Source organism: Melopsittacus undulatus, chromosome 8 (assembly GCF_012275295.1).
Source record: "Melopsittacus undulatus isolate bMelUnd1 chromosome 8, bMelUnd1.mat.Z, whole genome shotgun sequence".
NCBI lineage: Eukaryota > Metazoa > Chordata > Aves > Psittaciformes > Psittaculidae > Melopsittacus > Melopsittacus undulatus.
This window is the reverse complement of record NC_047534.1, coordinates 6,363,985-6,379,788: the sequence shown is the minus strand read 5'-3', so window position 1 is coordinate 6,379,788 and position 15,804 is coordinate 6,363,985. Positions and strand designations below refer to the sequence as shown.

Here is a 15,804-nt window from a genome sequence, read left to right as displayed (position 1 = left end):
TGAACCCTACAGACATTGAATCATGTCACAGGAAGAGAATGCCCCAATACAGGCACTTCTGCTACTCCTCCCACACTGCCAGAGCCATCTCTTAACCTTGACTACAGTGGCCCTCAGCAAGACAAAGAAAACACCCTCTGCTTTCGCCAGTTGGGTGATGCAAACCCACTTGCTGACCTTTCTGGATGAACATTTTTCTAGTGTGAATGGGCCAGCTATGATCTCACTACCTTGTCAATGAAGGGGAAGTGGGGAAAGCCTTTTCAATGTTCAATCAAAAGAGGGCTTTTATGCAGTCTGACATCAGGGGAAAACACAAGACAGCTTTCCAACTGCACTGCAGGCATGGCTGAGAAGGCTCTCCAAAACCGCTCCCCCCCTACCTTTCCAGTGACCCTCACTCTGGGCTAGCTACTTAATGGCATGAGCAGACATTCAGCTCTGAACACAGGATTGGCAAAAGGCTCATAAACCCATCAATTATATCAAAGCTACAAGACGATCTGACTCTGGAGGGCATAAATATGGATTCTGTTCAGAGATTTCTGGTGTGACAGTGGGGTCAGCCTACAACCTTTACAATGAACATCCTGTTCCTGCTTGACCTCTTGTCCTTTTTTTTCCCTTCTATTTAATGACTGTTAGGAGCAGTCTTGGAGCTTGGAAAAAACAAAAAGAGTCCTCCGAAGCTGGCTGACGTATATTGATATTGCTGGTGGCAATATATTTACACAGCCACAAAAAGCAGCTGCTCAGCTGCGCCTGCTCTGAGCTTGCACCCTACTAAAATGAATGCACATCTAAAAGCACTAAAACTATATCAGAGGATGGGATGAGAAACTAAGATTACCTTATTGTGGCCCTGTGCTAGGAAACAGCCCCAGCAATGACATCGTGCAAAGCTCCTGCAGCTGGGGTGTCTGCACCTTCTAGGGAACCCTCAGTGTCCCCAACAGCAGGGGATTTCAACAGCCAAACCTCTCAGCCTATAATCTTTCCCATCACTCCAGGGGTAGGAAACAAGCACACAGCTGCAGTGTCACACAGAGGTACCAACAGCAAGTTCACAGTACAGGGCTCAACTCTGCTGGGCATCTCCAGCTGCTTTGTATGTAGTGGTTGCTACACAAAATTATCTGGAAGCTGTACCAAACTCAGAAGCAACAGCACTGTATATTATAACCCAAAGCATTTTGCTGTTTAGCTCTTCTTCTGAATGGCTTACTATTGTGGTGCTTCAGCTTCCCAAGTTTGTTCTCAACTATTGCACAACTATTCATCCCAATTTTTAGCTGTTTCTGCAAAGCATATCCCACAAAGGGCAGCAGGTGTAAAAGGCTGAGGGAATCTGTTCAATGTTTCTCCAGCTTATTTAGGTGTGAAAACATTTTTCAGATGTTCAGAAACAGAAATGAGAAAAAACACCCTGCTCAGATGTGTGCCTGCATGTATGAAAAACAGTGAAACAGCTTAGATGCCTTTTCTGCTTAGGATGTACAGTAACAGCACCTTTCCCAATAAGAAACCCATTGCAATCACAATGCTCTGTGTTGTTGGGCAATTCTATGATCAAGAATGTGGGTTTTTTTTAATTCTGCTCTTAAAATACGCAGGGCAACAAGAACTCAAGACTCTTAACAATATAAATGCTTAGTGCAAGTCTAATCTCCTACATGCAGATGTAGATCAACATTACTTGTTTAAATACTGATAAAAATTAGAACACGTTGAAGCCGAATGAACATAAGAAATATTTCACGTAGTATTTACTGGAAAATTGCAACAGGGATTTTGTCTAATGAATAAATACAGCATGAAGCCGTTCAGTCTTCTATCCCTGGGGTAAGATAATTTGAAACACATTTTTTCAGATCAAAAGTGTTATGTTGTCAAATATAAAAGCCCAATTTAGGCTGCATAATATTTAATTAAGAAAACAGCATTCCATACTGTGATTTATTTATTTTTTTAAGTCCAATGCCCCTTGAGTCATTTTATCTTCTTAACTTTTAAGATTTGTACTGTGCAAGATCATGGGAAAGACACAATCAGCTTTATTTTCATTACAGGAGAAGCAAAATCTAAAGGGAATCGTGTGAAAATCAAATCCAAACCCAAGATATTCCAGTGACCATATAACTTGAAAAGCCATCTGTGCACTCAAAATGGAGCGGAGCATTGGATCTGATCCTGCAGCTATGAGGGTGGATAGTACAGATCCAGGTCATACAGAACAGCCACAAGGATACCTGGAGGCTTTAGACTTAAAGAGGACCCTCCTGGGGCTCTGCAGCCACGATTTGCTCACCTTGACACTTCTGTGATGTATCCGTGAGGGCTGGCATTTCACACTGCTGGTGTTGCAGCAACCAGTGCAACGTTTCACTTCCACGCAGGGTGGCCATATCAGGAAGTTGGCAGAGGTGGGATCAATCTGACTCCGAGGTATCTCATATATAACCGTCCGTGTTTTGCAGACAGCTGGGATAGCTTCCTCTGCGAACACAAGAAATTCACACTTCCAGGTGAGCATCTGCTTGCACCTCAGAGCACCCAGATACTTTACAAGTGGCACCGTTAGCTGGTGGGTTGAGATGGTGTTCTCAGTTCCCATTGCTTGCTGACAAATCCGTGCTGAGTACTAGCTGGCTACCACTAAACTGTGCGTGCTATCCTAGGGAGAAGCTTGACTCACTCCCAAAATCCCAGCCCTAAAATGAGGGTTTACAATGGCCTGGGTCCCAACATAGCTCAGAGTGCATACCATTAGATAAGACAATCCTGGCTCTTTAGAAGTGACAGCAAGCCAGGGGCTTGTCCCAATCAGATGATCCTTTAATACAGCCTCATAGCAACTGCGTAACAGCAGCTGTTATTTTATGACATTGGGGCCATCACTGCACACATATACCACATACAAACATGCAATACCTGGCAAATACCATCACGGAAATTGTGTTGAGAGTATTTACACCACACACAAATTGGCTGAGCTGGGAAACAACCCACAGAACCTTGGAACTTTCAAGTCTTAGGTTTCCATTTCCGAGACCTTAACATCCCCACCTTAGGGAGTCTGGTCCACCATGGCAGGGGGGTTAGAACTAGATAATCTTAAGGTCCTTTCCAACCCTAACTATTCTATTATTCTATGCCATTTTTTCTGAATTAAGTTATCAAAGCTTTGTACATGGTGGGCTTTATTTGATTTGTTATTTCTTGAGGCAAATAAGCAAGAGAAGCATGACCGAAAACCCAGCAGCCATACCAGTATTCTGCTGGGCTCAGGTATAGTAACCTCATAGGCAACAGTTGCTATAAGGATCATAAAGAGTAGCTCTGTACTGCTACATGATGCTGCAGCAAAAAATACAAATCGCATCTCTCAGCCCAGGGACTGCCTAAGAAATCAAGCTGGTAATTCCAAGCAATCCAGAAAATAATAGGTATTGCAGGGACAATTTGTTTGATGGTACATCCTCTGAAGACAGATTGGATTCTTTTCCTTGCCTTACAGTGGAAGCAGTGATAGCATTGGGTTAGATGTGTCAAGGAACTGGAATACTGCCTGCACTTCTTCAGTTACTGCTGAAGTACTAGAAGTTCAGGCCTGGCCTGTTCCTGTAATATGAAAAATTAGGCTTAGTTTTGAAAGAGATCCATTTCAGTCAGCTAAACAGAATGAAAATTCTTGTTCTCAATGCCATGAACTCAAGAAAATTAACGTATCCAATACTGCAAAATAGCTGGCAACTCCTCCGAGTTATTGAGCATATCCAGTTCCCACTGACTTTTATGGGGAGGCATTCAACACCTTGCAGAGCAGGGTGCCAAGTGTAGCAGACTGTTTCAGAACCGCTGTTCTCTAGAGGCATTCAATGTGACGAGCACGCTTGCCAATTCACACTGCAAATCCATGCTGACAGCATGCTGTGCTATCTCCTGCGTACCACCATAGCTTCAAGTACAAATACACTGACTCTAAATTACCTATAATAGATAAGATCATGTTTTCCATAGTCAAATGGAATGGTAAAACACTCAGAATTAATCAGATGAACAAGCACTGCATACAAATGCTATTCTAGCCATCTCTTTATATTTGAGCTTTGTTGGACCACCATCATTACTATTTAATAGGAACAAAATCCTTTGTAAGCATGCCTGGTGCCCTATGTAGTGATGGAAATCAGTGCCCCAGCATTTCCATCAATGGCTTTTAATTTTTTGGATAAACTGTTTTTTTTCTTGTGAATAAAGAGTCAAGCTGTTTCCTTTTGTGGAGCTTCTGTACAGAAAACTCTACCAACTGTTGATGTTTTTTAAAGCACACTGCTCTGGTTGTTCTCCACACTATGAATTATACATCGAATATCACAGCATTTTCTAACCAAGGTCTAGCTTTCTAACATGCTGCAACAAGAAAGTGAATGTAAAGAATTTGTGCTTGTCTGTCTCCTATGGACATCCTCCAGAAGACAGCTTCTCAGGCAGGGGCTCGTTGTGTGCAAAAAGAAAGGCAGAAATAAATGGCCTTTTTCCTTTGTGCATGACACATTTTTTCCAGTGAAGTGTCCTGCCTGGCTGACCAAAAGCACCCCCTCTGGTTTTACTCTCTAAGTACAAATAGTTTGTTTCTTACCAATGCTTCTTTTTCTGCGAATGGGCACAGGACGATTCTCTTGCACATGTTTAGCAGAATGAACACTGTAAGATCTCAAGTTTGTTTCTGAAACATCATCATATCCTAGAACAGGAAACAAAACATTAAACCTCAGCTATGCTATTCGCATCAGCATTGCTACAGTGCTGTTCCATACATATAAATCTGTGCTTTCATATGCACAAGACCAAATCCTGCTGTGATCAGTTTAATATAACTCCTTTCAATGCAATTGAAAGGGCATAAAGCAGGGGAGACACATACATCAAACGTCATGTATAAGCATACACAACTTAATTCTAACATCCATTTTACTGCAAGTCCCCAGAAACAGTGTGCACACTGCAAAACAAAACCATATCTGAAGTAAAACAATTGCATTTTTATGTGGAAGACATAAAACAGCTTTTTCTTTCTGGAAAGGTAGAAATAAAAAAAGAATAATACTTCATGTGAGATGTTTCTTAGAAGATTTTTGACATTTTGGTTTGAGGCTATGGTAGAAAACGTGGTATTACCCACCCAACTGCAACAATGCTGCCTCTGTCAATTTGCTCTTGCTTGCTTTTCAGGACAGTACTAGGACAGAATCAAAAGCAAAAAGTAACTAGCATGGGTTTCCTTTTAGCCTCTCTGTTGCAGAACAAATCCCCTGTGAAGTATCCTAACCTTTGGAGGGGCATCTGAAGCTACTGCAAACTCTGGGACTGCATCCAGGCTTGTCTTATTCCCTAAATAAGCCTACCACATGGGTTAAAGGGCCATGAGAAAAAGCAAAGATGGAAAACTTGGCATTGCATTTATCATGAAAAACCAACAAAATAGCTGCTCCAACTATTTGGTTTTGTTAAGTGAAGCAGTCCAGGTCGTGTCCCATACAGTGGGGTTCTGAAAACAAGCAGCACAATCTGCAAACAGGGGATCAGGCAGATGTAAGCAAACCAAGGACTACATACAGATTCCAGTACACCAAAACCAAGACTTTTAGCACTCTGCTTCTTGGAGTGCCCTCTGTAACGTCACTGGAGAGTTTCAAGGTTTCGCTGCTGGCTCCAAAGAAAACTGTGATGTGTACCAAAAAATGTAAACGACTATTACACAATACTCACTCTCTCTACAACACCCTACATTCCTGTCTTCTGCACTGTTGGCTTCCTGCTTCCAGTTCATTTTGAGTTGACTCTGGAGCTTGTTTTATTCTTAGCTTTATTAGTAATACACATCATAAGGGTCTGCTTCACAAACACAACAACTCTTGTCTCCTCCCTCCAACAAGTCCTGTCCTAAAGAGTATGCAGTCCGTGAAATCACCTGCAGAGCTTGATAAGACATAATGATAGTGCTTTCTTCAGCACCTGAGAAAGAGCTCTGTGCCTCAAGGGTTATCTTCACTTCTTGGAAAATACTATCACAGGTAACTAAGAGAAGATGAAATAGGAGGTTCAAGGAGTAATGCCAGGATCACCCACTGGTCCTATTTTCCTTATCAGCTGAACAGATTCCTGTCTGAAATAAGCCAGCATGAAATCCAAAATCTCACTTTACCCAAGTAAGCCGGCTCCTACTTCCTACATAGAGTGCTTGTTTCCCATTGGTTTCAATGGGAAGTTTCAGCACTAAACTGGTTAGCTGATAGTGGGCCTTATTTGCAGTCCCACTCCCGTAATGTAACACAGTGATGGCTAATGCATTTTATTTCTGCTTTTACTGTACCACATACTCCAGAAGACTCATCAGTGGGGTAAATAAAACAGCTTGCCTGAAACCCCACAGGAAGTTTATGACTGAGCTGGAGAGTGGAGCCAGGTCTCCTGTACCCCATTCCAATGGCACCAGGCCATCCACCTGTCTCCAAATGGTGTCATCCAAAATGAGGATCCGTTCTGATGTTCCTCCATCCCTCTTCTGCTTCCTAGCACTCAGCCACCCAATATCTTTGTACTGACCTGCTGTTTGGCAGCTTCAAGTTGTCACAATCTCTCCCTCAATTTGAGGCAATGAAGTGATACTCAAAAGAAAGCAGCATGACTTCTGCTCAGCATAAGATCTAAGCTAGGCTCAGAGCAAGAAGCATCTCTGTCCGCATATAAACAGTGTTTAAAAAAGATTAAACACAAAACTAATGCCTCTAATCCGAACTGCTTGGTGGGCTCAGACATCTTGCTGAAAAGAGAAACTGTTGATGATGCCAACTGTACGGCAGGCCTGAGCCACAGGTCCTAATCCCACATTCAACATGCTGGCACAGCTCCCTCCTAACATGACTGAATTCTTGCTGCCTTGTTTAAAGAAACTAGTAAGACTAAAGGAATAGGATGATCAGCTAACCAATATGTTAAGCCATGTGCTTATATATAACTGCTCAACTCCGCTGCAATTAGCCATATTCTATCATCATGTTTATAAAGCAAAATGACATGTCGAGGAGCATGTGTTGCTTATAAGATGATTTCTAAGGTGAGGAAGGCCTCTGGCTCATACTGTATCTCACTGTCTCACTACATATCTTAGACATGTATATCATTTCAAAAGTTCATGTCTCGCTGCGGGGGTTAAAGAAAGAGACCTACACAGCTAGCACAGCAGACTGCAAAATGAGTTCCAGTCAAACCTCAATGCATTATGCATCACAAATTGTATTCTTTCTATTGACACAGCATTGATGTGTTTGTGCTTCAGTTGCTTTTTTTCTTTAATAAACAGAATTACAGAGCACATGGCTGGAGCCAGAGGATGCTACAGTGCTAAAGGGGTTCCCTTGACCCCCACAGGCATTTGGAAGGAATTCCATTTCCCAGCGAAGCCAATGGAAAAATCACTACACTTCAAGCAATCTTTAAATCAACAGGAGTCTTGCCTGAGCAGGACTGAAAAATCAGAAAGTCAGCTTTGAAACCCACACTTGACTCTGGATGTGTGGCCAGAAGGCTTTCTTTTATTTCATTAAAACAACGATGATAAATAGCACTCCCTAGTTTGACTTTAAAGAAGCCTGATGCCTGATTTGCACCAGTTTTTCCCCTTAATGTACTGATCTAGGAGCATGCAGGATAAGGGTATGCTCTTAGCAAAGGAAATGGGAGTTTATGGGTGCTTAGCGCCTCACAAAATGAGGCTCAAAGCTGAAAGCTTAGAAACGGGTGGTTCCTAGTTTAGAAATTGAACACTGCTTGTCACTAAGTGAAGATGGAGGATGCTGCACGGAGCCAGATTAACGCAGCTCTCAACGTTTTAATATTAAAAAAAATGTTTTCATGGCAGCTGATCAAGAAATTTCTCTGTAATCTTTTCTGTACTGACAACATCTCAATGATGGGTATAAAACCTCTTGCAATTAGCCTTGGTCAATCCACTAGTGTAGCTGAAATTGTTCTTTTTTGTCAGACTGGCATTTTTCCATGGGGTCACGGAGGATAAATCACAGAGTTCCTGTGACATTCTGCCAATATGTGATTACTCTTCTCACTAAATAAGCATGTGGAAAGCATCCTAAGACTACTGCTATTTTCTATTTATCAATTTATCCTTTCACATTGCCATCTCCTTCCCAAGCAATTTTATGTGAGGTACAATTCCCAATGCATGCAGTCAACACAAACCCTCCTAGACATTGCTTTAATGTGCATCCAGAAAGTAGAGGTCCATGACTTCCAGTACCAACAGCAGCAGTTTAGGGAATTATTATCCATCTTTTTTAGTCTTTTTTTTTTATTTTTCCCAGGAATTCAATGTAAGGTACCATAAACTGAACTGGTCTGTCTTACGAATCGGTCCTAGAGCCAGAAAGCCCAAGGCAACGTCAATCTGTTTGTTTGATCTTCCTTCTGGCTGATGCAAAATATGCCCTTCTGACATCCAACTGCAGAGATAGATGTCATTAAGTTTTCAACTTTGATCTATTAAAGGAAATATAAGTAGCAGCCTGCAAGATCCTGTTTTGTTTAGGGCTTTTTTCCATTTACCTAGATGTGATCAACCAGCTGTAAAGGAGGAGGAGTATTCCCTCTATCTGTCTCAGGAAAAACACATGGCAGATGCCCGCCTCTCATGATGTTTAAGAGGTGCAAGGAACACAACCACATTGCACTGTAACATCCTTAATTCCAGTGCCATGCCACAAGCCACAGTCTGCAGCAGATTTTCCAATAGACTGAGCTCTGCAGCAATCTCACACTTCTCCCTGAAAGTATACTGTTAATTTAGAACATTTCTCCACTTAACAAAAGCTGCTCTGCTAGTTCTTAATCACAGGCCGTTAAATTCACATGGCCTAAGGCGACCCTGTGGTTGATGCCCTTAAACCATGCGAAGAAGCACACTCAGCCCTGCCTTTCCCCACGCAGGGAGATGACTGGGGGAAAAATCTGTTCCCAGCGGGAGGCAAACATAATAGGTGATGAAATGAACCCTACCTCCCACAGGACAGATGGGAGAGGTGAAGCGCGAGGAGAAAAACCACGCTGCTAAGCCAAAGCACTTCACAGGCGGAACATGGGAAATGCCCTCGTTTCAGTGATTTAGGCTGTTAGTAGTAAAACTGTACTCTGCACGCTACAGCTGCCTACTTCCTGGGATCCTGCACGCTTTCTGTTTTAAATAGGGTCAGACTCTGCTCTCCGTCACGCCAATGAAACTCCGCTGCCAACTATGGATCCCAATCGTAGCAAATTAATACAAGACCCTGTTTTCTGATATAAGCATTTTCCTATTGCCCTTCCAGGGGTTTCTCTTTGCATCGGACATGCAGCACCGGGCTCTGACAAACTGGCCTGGATTTTCTTTTTTGAATACAATGATAAGCTCCATGTTGGGTACTGTTTTTCTTTAAGTAATATGCCAGATGGTCTGGGGGTGTGGTTTCTAATTTTATGAAGGGGGTTATCAGTCATCTCTGTGCTACAATATAGAGACCAAATCTGTCAGAATAGAAGAAAAACCTGCCCACTCTGACTTGCAAAACTTACTTTTCCAATTAAAAATATATGCTTTGCATTGCAGGAGAGAAAATTACTGTTCTTCCTTCATTTTTCACAGATTCTGCCTTGTTACTCAGGAATATCAGACATTTTTTGCATGCATGCCTGATCCTGCAAACTCTTACCCTACGAGATCATTCTTAATTCTCAAGTCCACCCACTGAGTTTAAACAGGGCTACTCACATGCAGAAGGATTGGCAATACCATGCACTAAAATGAGTGAGAAAATAATCACTGGAGTGTTTGTATTCTGAGCCTCAGATTAAATCAGTAGATGCTATAAAACAGAAATGTATCTACTGGACAAGCCCTCACTGAACCAGCCCTTCCCTAAATGCAATTATAGCCCTAAGGAAATATGTTTCAGAAATACCACCTTACCAGTGACAACTAGAAAACATTTGATTTGTTAATCCAAGCTAATACTAAATATAGTAAACAGGCCTAATCCAGTTTCCTGAAGAAAACATGGTGATTTCAATGTTTGATAGTCACTCTGATAAACCCTTAATAAGAATTACTGATGACACTAAAGACTGAAGGACTGTACCCAGAAAACCTATTGTAGGGAGTAAAGACCAGTTACTCCCCATGAAGATCCAGTCCTGCCTATGTAGCCCAGCATAAGGCTTAGCACACGTGCAGAAAGAGCACTCACATACACAAGAAGAGGATGAAAGGCTGAGTATTTTGGGTTTATTTTTTAATCTTGAGTTCATGTCTTAAGGCATTACTGTTTCATGTTGAAATAGTAAAATATTTATGTGTCTTGTTTCTCTCATGGTTTCTAACCTGACAAGCTGCACGAAAACAGCAAAATGAAACAGTAAACTTGTGGCTGACCTCTTCAATTTTTGGTCGTGCATCCTCTGGTTAATATTTGCCACGAGGTAAATAATTATTTTCTGGAATAAATTTCTCTGCTGCATCCACTAATTTATTCAGCTTCACTTGTCTGCTTGACTCCCTTGCAACGGAGCCATGTGAACTTTTGCTCTCTTTCTAAGTGGTATTTAAAAATGAAGCGTGTGTTTGTTACACTGGGGTATTTGAAAAAATAATGTCTTCTGGTAGCTACAGGGTACTGCCTCACATGCAGAAGCAGCATGCAGTACTTTAAAACACTCAGATCCAGCCCTTCTGCAACGGCAGCCAAGCCTTCCACTGAGTTCACTGGGAAGAGATTTCAGCAGTAGTGCACTTGTCTGGTCCAAAACAGTCTTCAGTGGGGAAATACGTATTGCATACCCCCTCCCTGTTGTGAAAGCTGTTTTAATTGCAGTGATAAGTAATAATGATGAAGCACTGCTCTCCAAAAATATGAAACTGATGCCAACAAATCTGGTAATTAGTAATTAGCCTCTATGGTAAACTGTTGTGTAAGAGAAATATTCCCATTTTCAGTGTAATGGGAAACCGTTTGCTCCCTAAGCACGTGAAAATTGAAAGCTCTGTCTGTAAAGCACGTTCCTAGTGCATTCCTGCTCATTAATACAGCACTACACAAAAAGCAGTGAGTTAAACTCTAGAAGGATCCTGCAACACTGAATGAAGGTGACTGAACCTGGCACAGACTTTACAAATATACACAGCATATGGTTTAAAAGGAGATGGCCCAGTACCAGAGTAGCAAGAACTCATTCATTTTTCTCCATGTTTGCTCTTCAGAAAGATGCAGGTTTCCCTTGGGCACATCAAAGGTGCCGGGTTTATTCTCCCTCAACTAGGGGAAGAAATCACCATGAACAAAGTGCAGCAAGTGAAACCAAATGATAAGAAACCCTGTACTACAGTGCTTCTAGATCTGATTTACTGCTGCAACGATCTGCTTGAGCTGCACGTTCTCACTACACCCATTTGCATGCCTAATGATGCAGAAAATAACCCTGCGCTATTTTCTCTTTTTTTTGGGGGGGAAAAAAAAGTGTATTTTTAAGAGTAAGCTTCATATGCAGGTTCCTGTTTAAAATCACCGCGGATGGTTTATTTTCCTTTTAATAAAGCCCAGTGCTTGAAGAGACATTACTTCATTCATAAATATTGTTTCAAATATTTTAAATACCTCTAGGACAGTAGTTTAAAGATAACAGAGCAATGCAAGACCAACAACAAACCTTATGGAAATTCCTCTCCGCTGAGAGACGGAGAGGTCTGAAAACACAGAGGGTCACCAGGTCCCTCTCCACCCTGAGCCCCCCGAAGTTTTTAATTCCCGATCGGCCCCTTTGGCCGCCGCCTCCCTTTGAAATGAAGCTCCCCTGCCCAGGGCAGCCTGGCTCTCGAGGCTGGGTCCCGCACGCCTCTCGTCTCGGAGGGGATGCAGCCTGACGGAGCGGGGAGAGGCGTGCGGGGTGCTACGCCGCGGCCGCCCGCGGTGCCTCCCCCCCGGGGCGGCGGCGGCCGACGGCGCGGAAGGAAGGAGGACGGGACTAATTTACCTACGGAGTCAATCTCCAGGAGGCGCTGCAAGTCGCGGATGCTGTGGATCTCGCTGTGCGCCAGCCGCTCGATCAGCTCCTGCGGGATCTCGGCCTCCTTCAAAGACACACACACACCGCGGGTCACTGCGCAGCACCCCTGCAGCACCAGGGACCTGGCGCTTGGGGGCTGGGGGGGGCTTTACGGAGGGTGCAAGGTGTTTGCTGGACGTGTTGGATGAAACGGGGGTCAATTCCACACACACACGCTTCCCCCGGCTCCGCCGGGCGCTGGAGCGCTCCCACCCGCTGAACTGCGCCACGGCTCACGGGGCGGCAGCCGGGCTCGGGGGAGCCTGTACCTGTTAGAGCTGCGCCTGCGAGCCGCGCTCCACGGCTGGAAACCCGCCCCGGGCAGCCGCCGACTAAGTTCACCCCAACGGGCGTCAAGTCGGTGCTGCCCGGACCCGGGGAGAGCAGGAGGAGGAGAAGGGGGGACCGTGTCCCACGGGGCCGCCGCCATCCCACCAGCGCCCACACCGCGGCTCCCAGTGCCAGCACACCCTGTCCCGGGAAAAGTTACGGTGTCCGTGCACCGCGCCCGCCCCGACCGGGGCCACCTGTAGCCACCCCATGAGCGGCTCCTCTCCCCGAGCGGCCACAGGCAGGCCCTCGGCCCTCACCCGCCCTGCGCCCAGTGCTCTTCAGACACTCGGGAGGGGCGTCTGGGTGGGGGAAATGAAACCAACTTCTGCCCGCGGCACTGACGGTGCCCACGGCCGGGTGCGTGCAGCGCCGTGCGCCGCGGGGCGGCCGCTGCCCGGCGGCTCCAAGCACCCCTCTGCCCGCAAACCTCCGCAGCCCGACAGCGCCCTTGGGGCGTGAATATATATGTATATATATAATACAGAGTATGTATATAATATGCATACATTTCAAGGGCAGCCAGAAGCCCCGGAGCGGAATGCACGGTCATTATTCCTCTCCGCCGCTGACCCCCCCACCATGAAATGGCAACTCGGTCTCTGCCTCGGCCGCGCCGGGGCTGTGGCTGGGTCGGGGCGGGCGCTCCCGGAGGGGCCCGGGGATGCCGCGGAGCCCAGGTGGGCAGCACAACCCCCCCCGCCCTCCGCCGAGCCCGGCCGCGGTGTGCCCCAGGGACCGAGCTCGCAGGAAGCCGCTCTCACCTACCTCGGAGAAGGTAAAGGACAGGTAGCCAAAACCTATCAGCAAAACGCAAGCCCAGGTCCTCATCGCGGTCTAGTGCACTTTAGACACGGAGGGAAGGCAACGCTGATGGAGAGGAGCTGCAGGCCGGCTCCTGCCGCGCAGAGATTCAGTACCATCCCTCAGGGGAAAGGCGGCGGGGCGGCTCGGGGGTGCTCCGCATCCAGGGCGGGTCGGGGCTGCCTCGGGGCGGCGGTGCTTGAATCGCGGCGCGGCCGCTGTTTGTATGTTCCCCTCGCTACGGGAGCGCGGCCGCTCTCCTTCCCGCCGCTCTCGCTCGCTCCTCTTGGCTCTTAGGACTAGACCAGCCGGTACTTCTGCATATTTGCTTAGATCAGACCAAAGTGAAACCCAAGGAGTCGATCCGGAGCGCAGCCGAAACGCCCATCACCTGTCTGGGGCGGCTGGCCCCCCTCTCGGCGGGCGGCGCCGGGGCCCGCCTCCCCCCCGCCGCCGCGGCCTCCCGCTCCGACACCGGGACGAGGACCGGGGGCCGGAGCTGGCTGCCGGCTTCCCCCCACCCCGCTGCGCTCAACCTCCACCCGCTCCCCTCTCTCAAAGAGCGGGGGGGAGGGGGGTAAAAAAAAACCTTTATTGATGGGGATCGCAATGTTCGTGCTGCGGGAACGGTCCCGCGGCCCCCCCGGCTGCGGCGAGCTTAAAAATAATAATTAATTACGAATAATAGCAGTGATAAATAGGAGCAATATTGCGAGATCTCGCGGGCTGCCTTGGTGCAGTTCCTTCTCCACTTTGCACGGGAGAAAAAGGAGGAGGAGGAAAGGGGGTAAAATAAGATATAGATATATATATATATACGCAAGAAGGTTTAAATCCCAAGGGGATCGGAGACGAACTGCAACTCCAGGCGGAGGGAGAACTCGGGCTCGCTCCGGAGCGGTGGCCGGTCTGGAGCGTGGCTCCGGCGCGGAGCAGCATATACCGCTCCCCGCCATGCGCCTCCCCCGTCCCTCCCCCCGGTTTTCCTGGCACCAGCCCCACAAACAACAAGTAGTGGGGGCTGCCGCCCGCTGCACGGCTGCTGGCGGGGCACAGGGGCTCTGCCCACATGTCAGAAAGGGGGGGGAGAGAAGAGGAGCCGGGAATGGGGAATAGCGGGGGGGGCCGGGGCAGCCGCCCCCCGTCCCTCTGCGGCACGGCACGGCGCGGGGGAAGGGCCGGGCGCTCTGCGCAGCAGCCTCCGGGTAACCAACCTCCCGGGATCCACCTTGTGCCCCTGCCTTTATGTAAGGCGGAGGAGATGGCCATGGCCACGGAGGGGTTGGGTGGGTTGGGGAGGTTTTAATTGTTATTATTTATTTCCCCACCACCACCACACTTTTGCCGAAGGGGAGGGGCAGAGCGGCAGTGGGTTGTGTTGGGATTTCTCTTTTAACGTAGCTTCTTCGCTGCTGTGGCAGCGCAGCCTTCATCGCAAAGAGCACACACACACACATACACACATACACACACCTCCTTAAGAAATAGAAAAGCACCCCACAGAAATAAATGGAAGGCGGTTTGGGGGGGGGGGGGTAGCGGGCTCCCTCCGCCCTGCGGCACCCGGCTGCGGCATGCGCGGGAGCGGGGCTCCCCACCGCGGCCGCGGAGATGCTGCGCCCCGAGCCCCCCCTTCCCAGTGCCGGCCAGCGGAGCACCGGAGCCGGGCGGGAGCAGCAGCTCGCTTCCCTCTTGCCTCCTCCCTCCCCGGAGAGCTAATGTCCCCTGTCCCCCCGCGCAGACCGGGACAAGGTGCCCGCTGCACCCTGACATCGCCCTGAACTTATTGTGATTTAAATAACAGCCCTTTCTCATCTAAACAAAGCATCTTAATAGCAGATGCAAAGAATTCAGCTCATCTGAAAATCCAATAGCATTTAAGTGGATTAACTGCAATAACACAACTGAGGAGTGATACTATCCTTCATGGAAGACAATAGACTGTAAATGCACAGCCAGGGAGACTTATCCTTTCATCTCTGAATTTCCTTCAGCATTTCAAAAGCGAATGCTTTCTAGAAGCCCTGAAGGGGTTTGCACGCTACTGGCTTGGACATGCTTCTAGGAAACAACCTGTGCTTTAATGGGCACTTTGCAATTGCATAGAAGTTCCCACCAAAACAGAAGTGGCCTTTCAAGTACATTTCATTCTCTCTCATGATGTCATGTAGACTTACAGGGTGGTCTCCAGGACCACAAGAGGGGAAAAAAAAAGGTGGGGGTTGAAAAGAGAGAAAAGGAAAAGCGATGTAAAAGATTTGGAAGCACTTTAAAAGGAGAATGCTGCTGCTTTTTTTTAAGACACCAAGTGCTGAGCCAGTGTGGAGCCTTTCTCCAGTGCCTCCTGATATACAATAATGGTCCGAGTGCCACCCTGCAGCAGCCCCAGCTGCAGGCTGCACAGGCAAGCAGGAGGCAGGGCAGGGCAAGTCACCCTGATATTTGCCATCACTTTCTTCCATGGGGTTAGCATCGAAGGTGTAATAAGGGATGCCTTCAGTTAGCAAAAAAAAAGATCTC

At 47.0% G+C, this 15,804-nt stretch overlaps 1 protein-coding gene across 6 annotated transcripts in view; it reads right to left on the bottom strand.

Moving 5' to 3' along the window:
- Positions 1-13,765, bottom strand: part of PDGFA (platelet derived growth factor subunit A) — a 35,408-nt gene extending 21,643 nt beyond the window's left edge. For all 6 annotated transcript variants that reach the window (XR_004549905.1, XR_004549906.1, XR_004549907.1 and 3 more), the window contains exons 1-4: positions 13,249-13,765; positions 12,079-12,175; positions 4,643-4,747; positions 2,309-2,496 (exon numbers count right to left, since the gene is read on the bottom strand). Coding sequence is in view for 3 of the 6 variants with exons in the window: in XM_034065420.1 (XP_033921311.1) it covers positions 2,309-2,496; positions 4,643-4,747; positions 12,079-12,175; positions 13,249-13,311 (453 nt within the window). In the remaining 3 variants the exon portion in view is untranslated. The remainder of the gene's footprint in view (positions 1-2,308; positions 2,497-4,642; positions 4,748-12,078; positions 12,176-13,248) is intronic.
- Between the last annotated feature and the right edge of the window lie 2,039 nt (positions 13,766-15,804).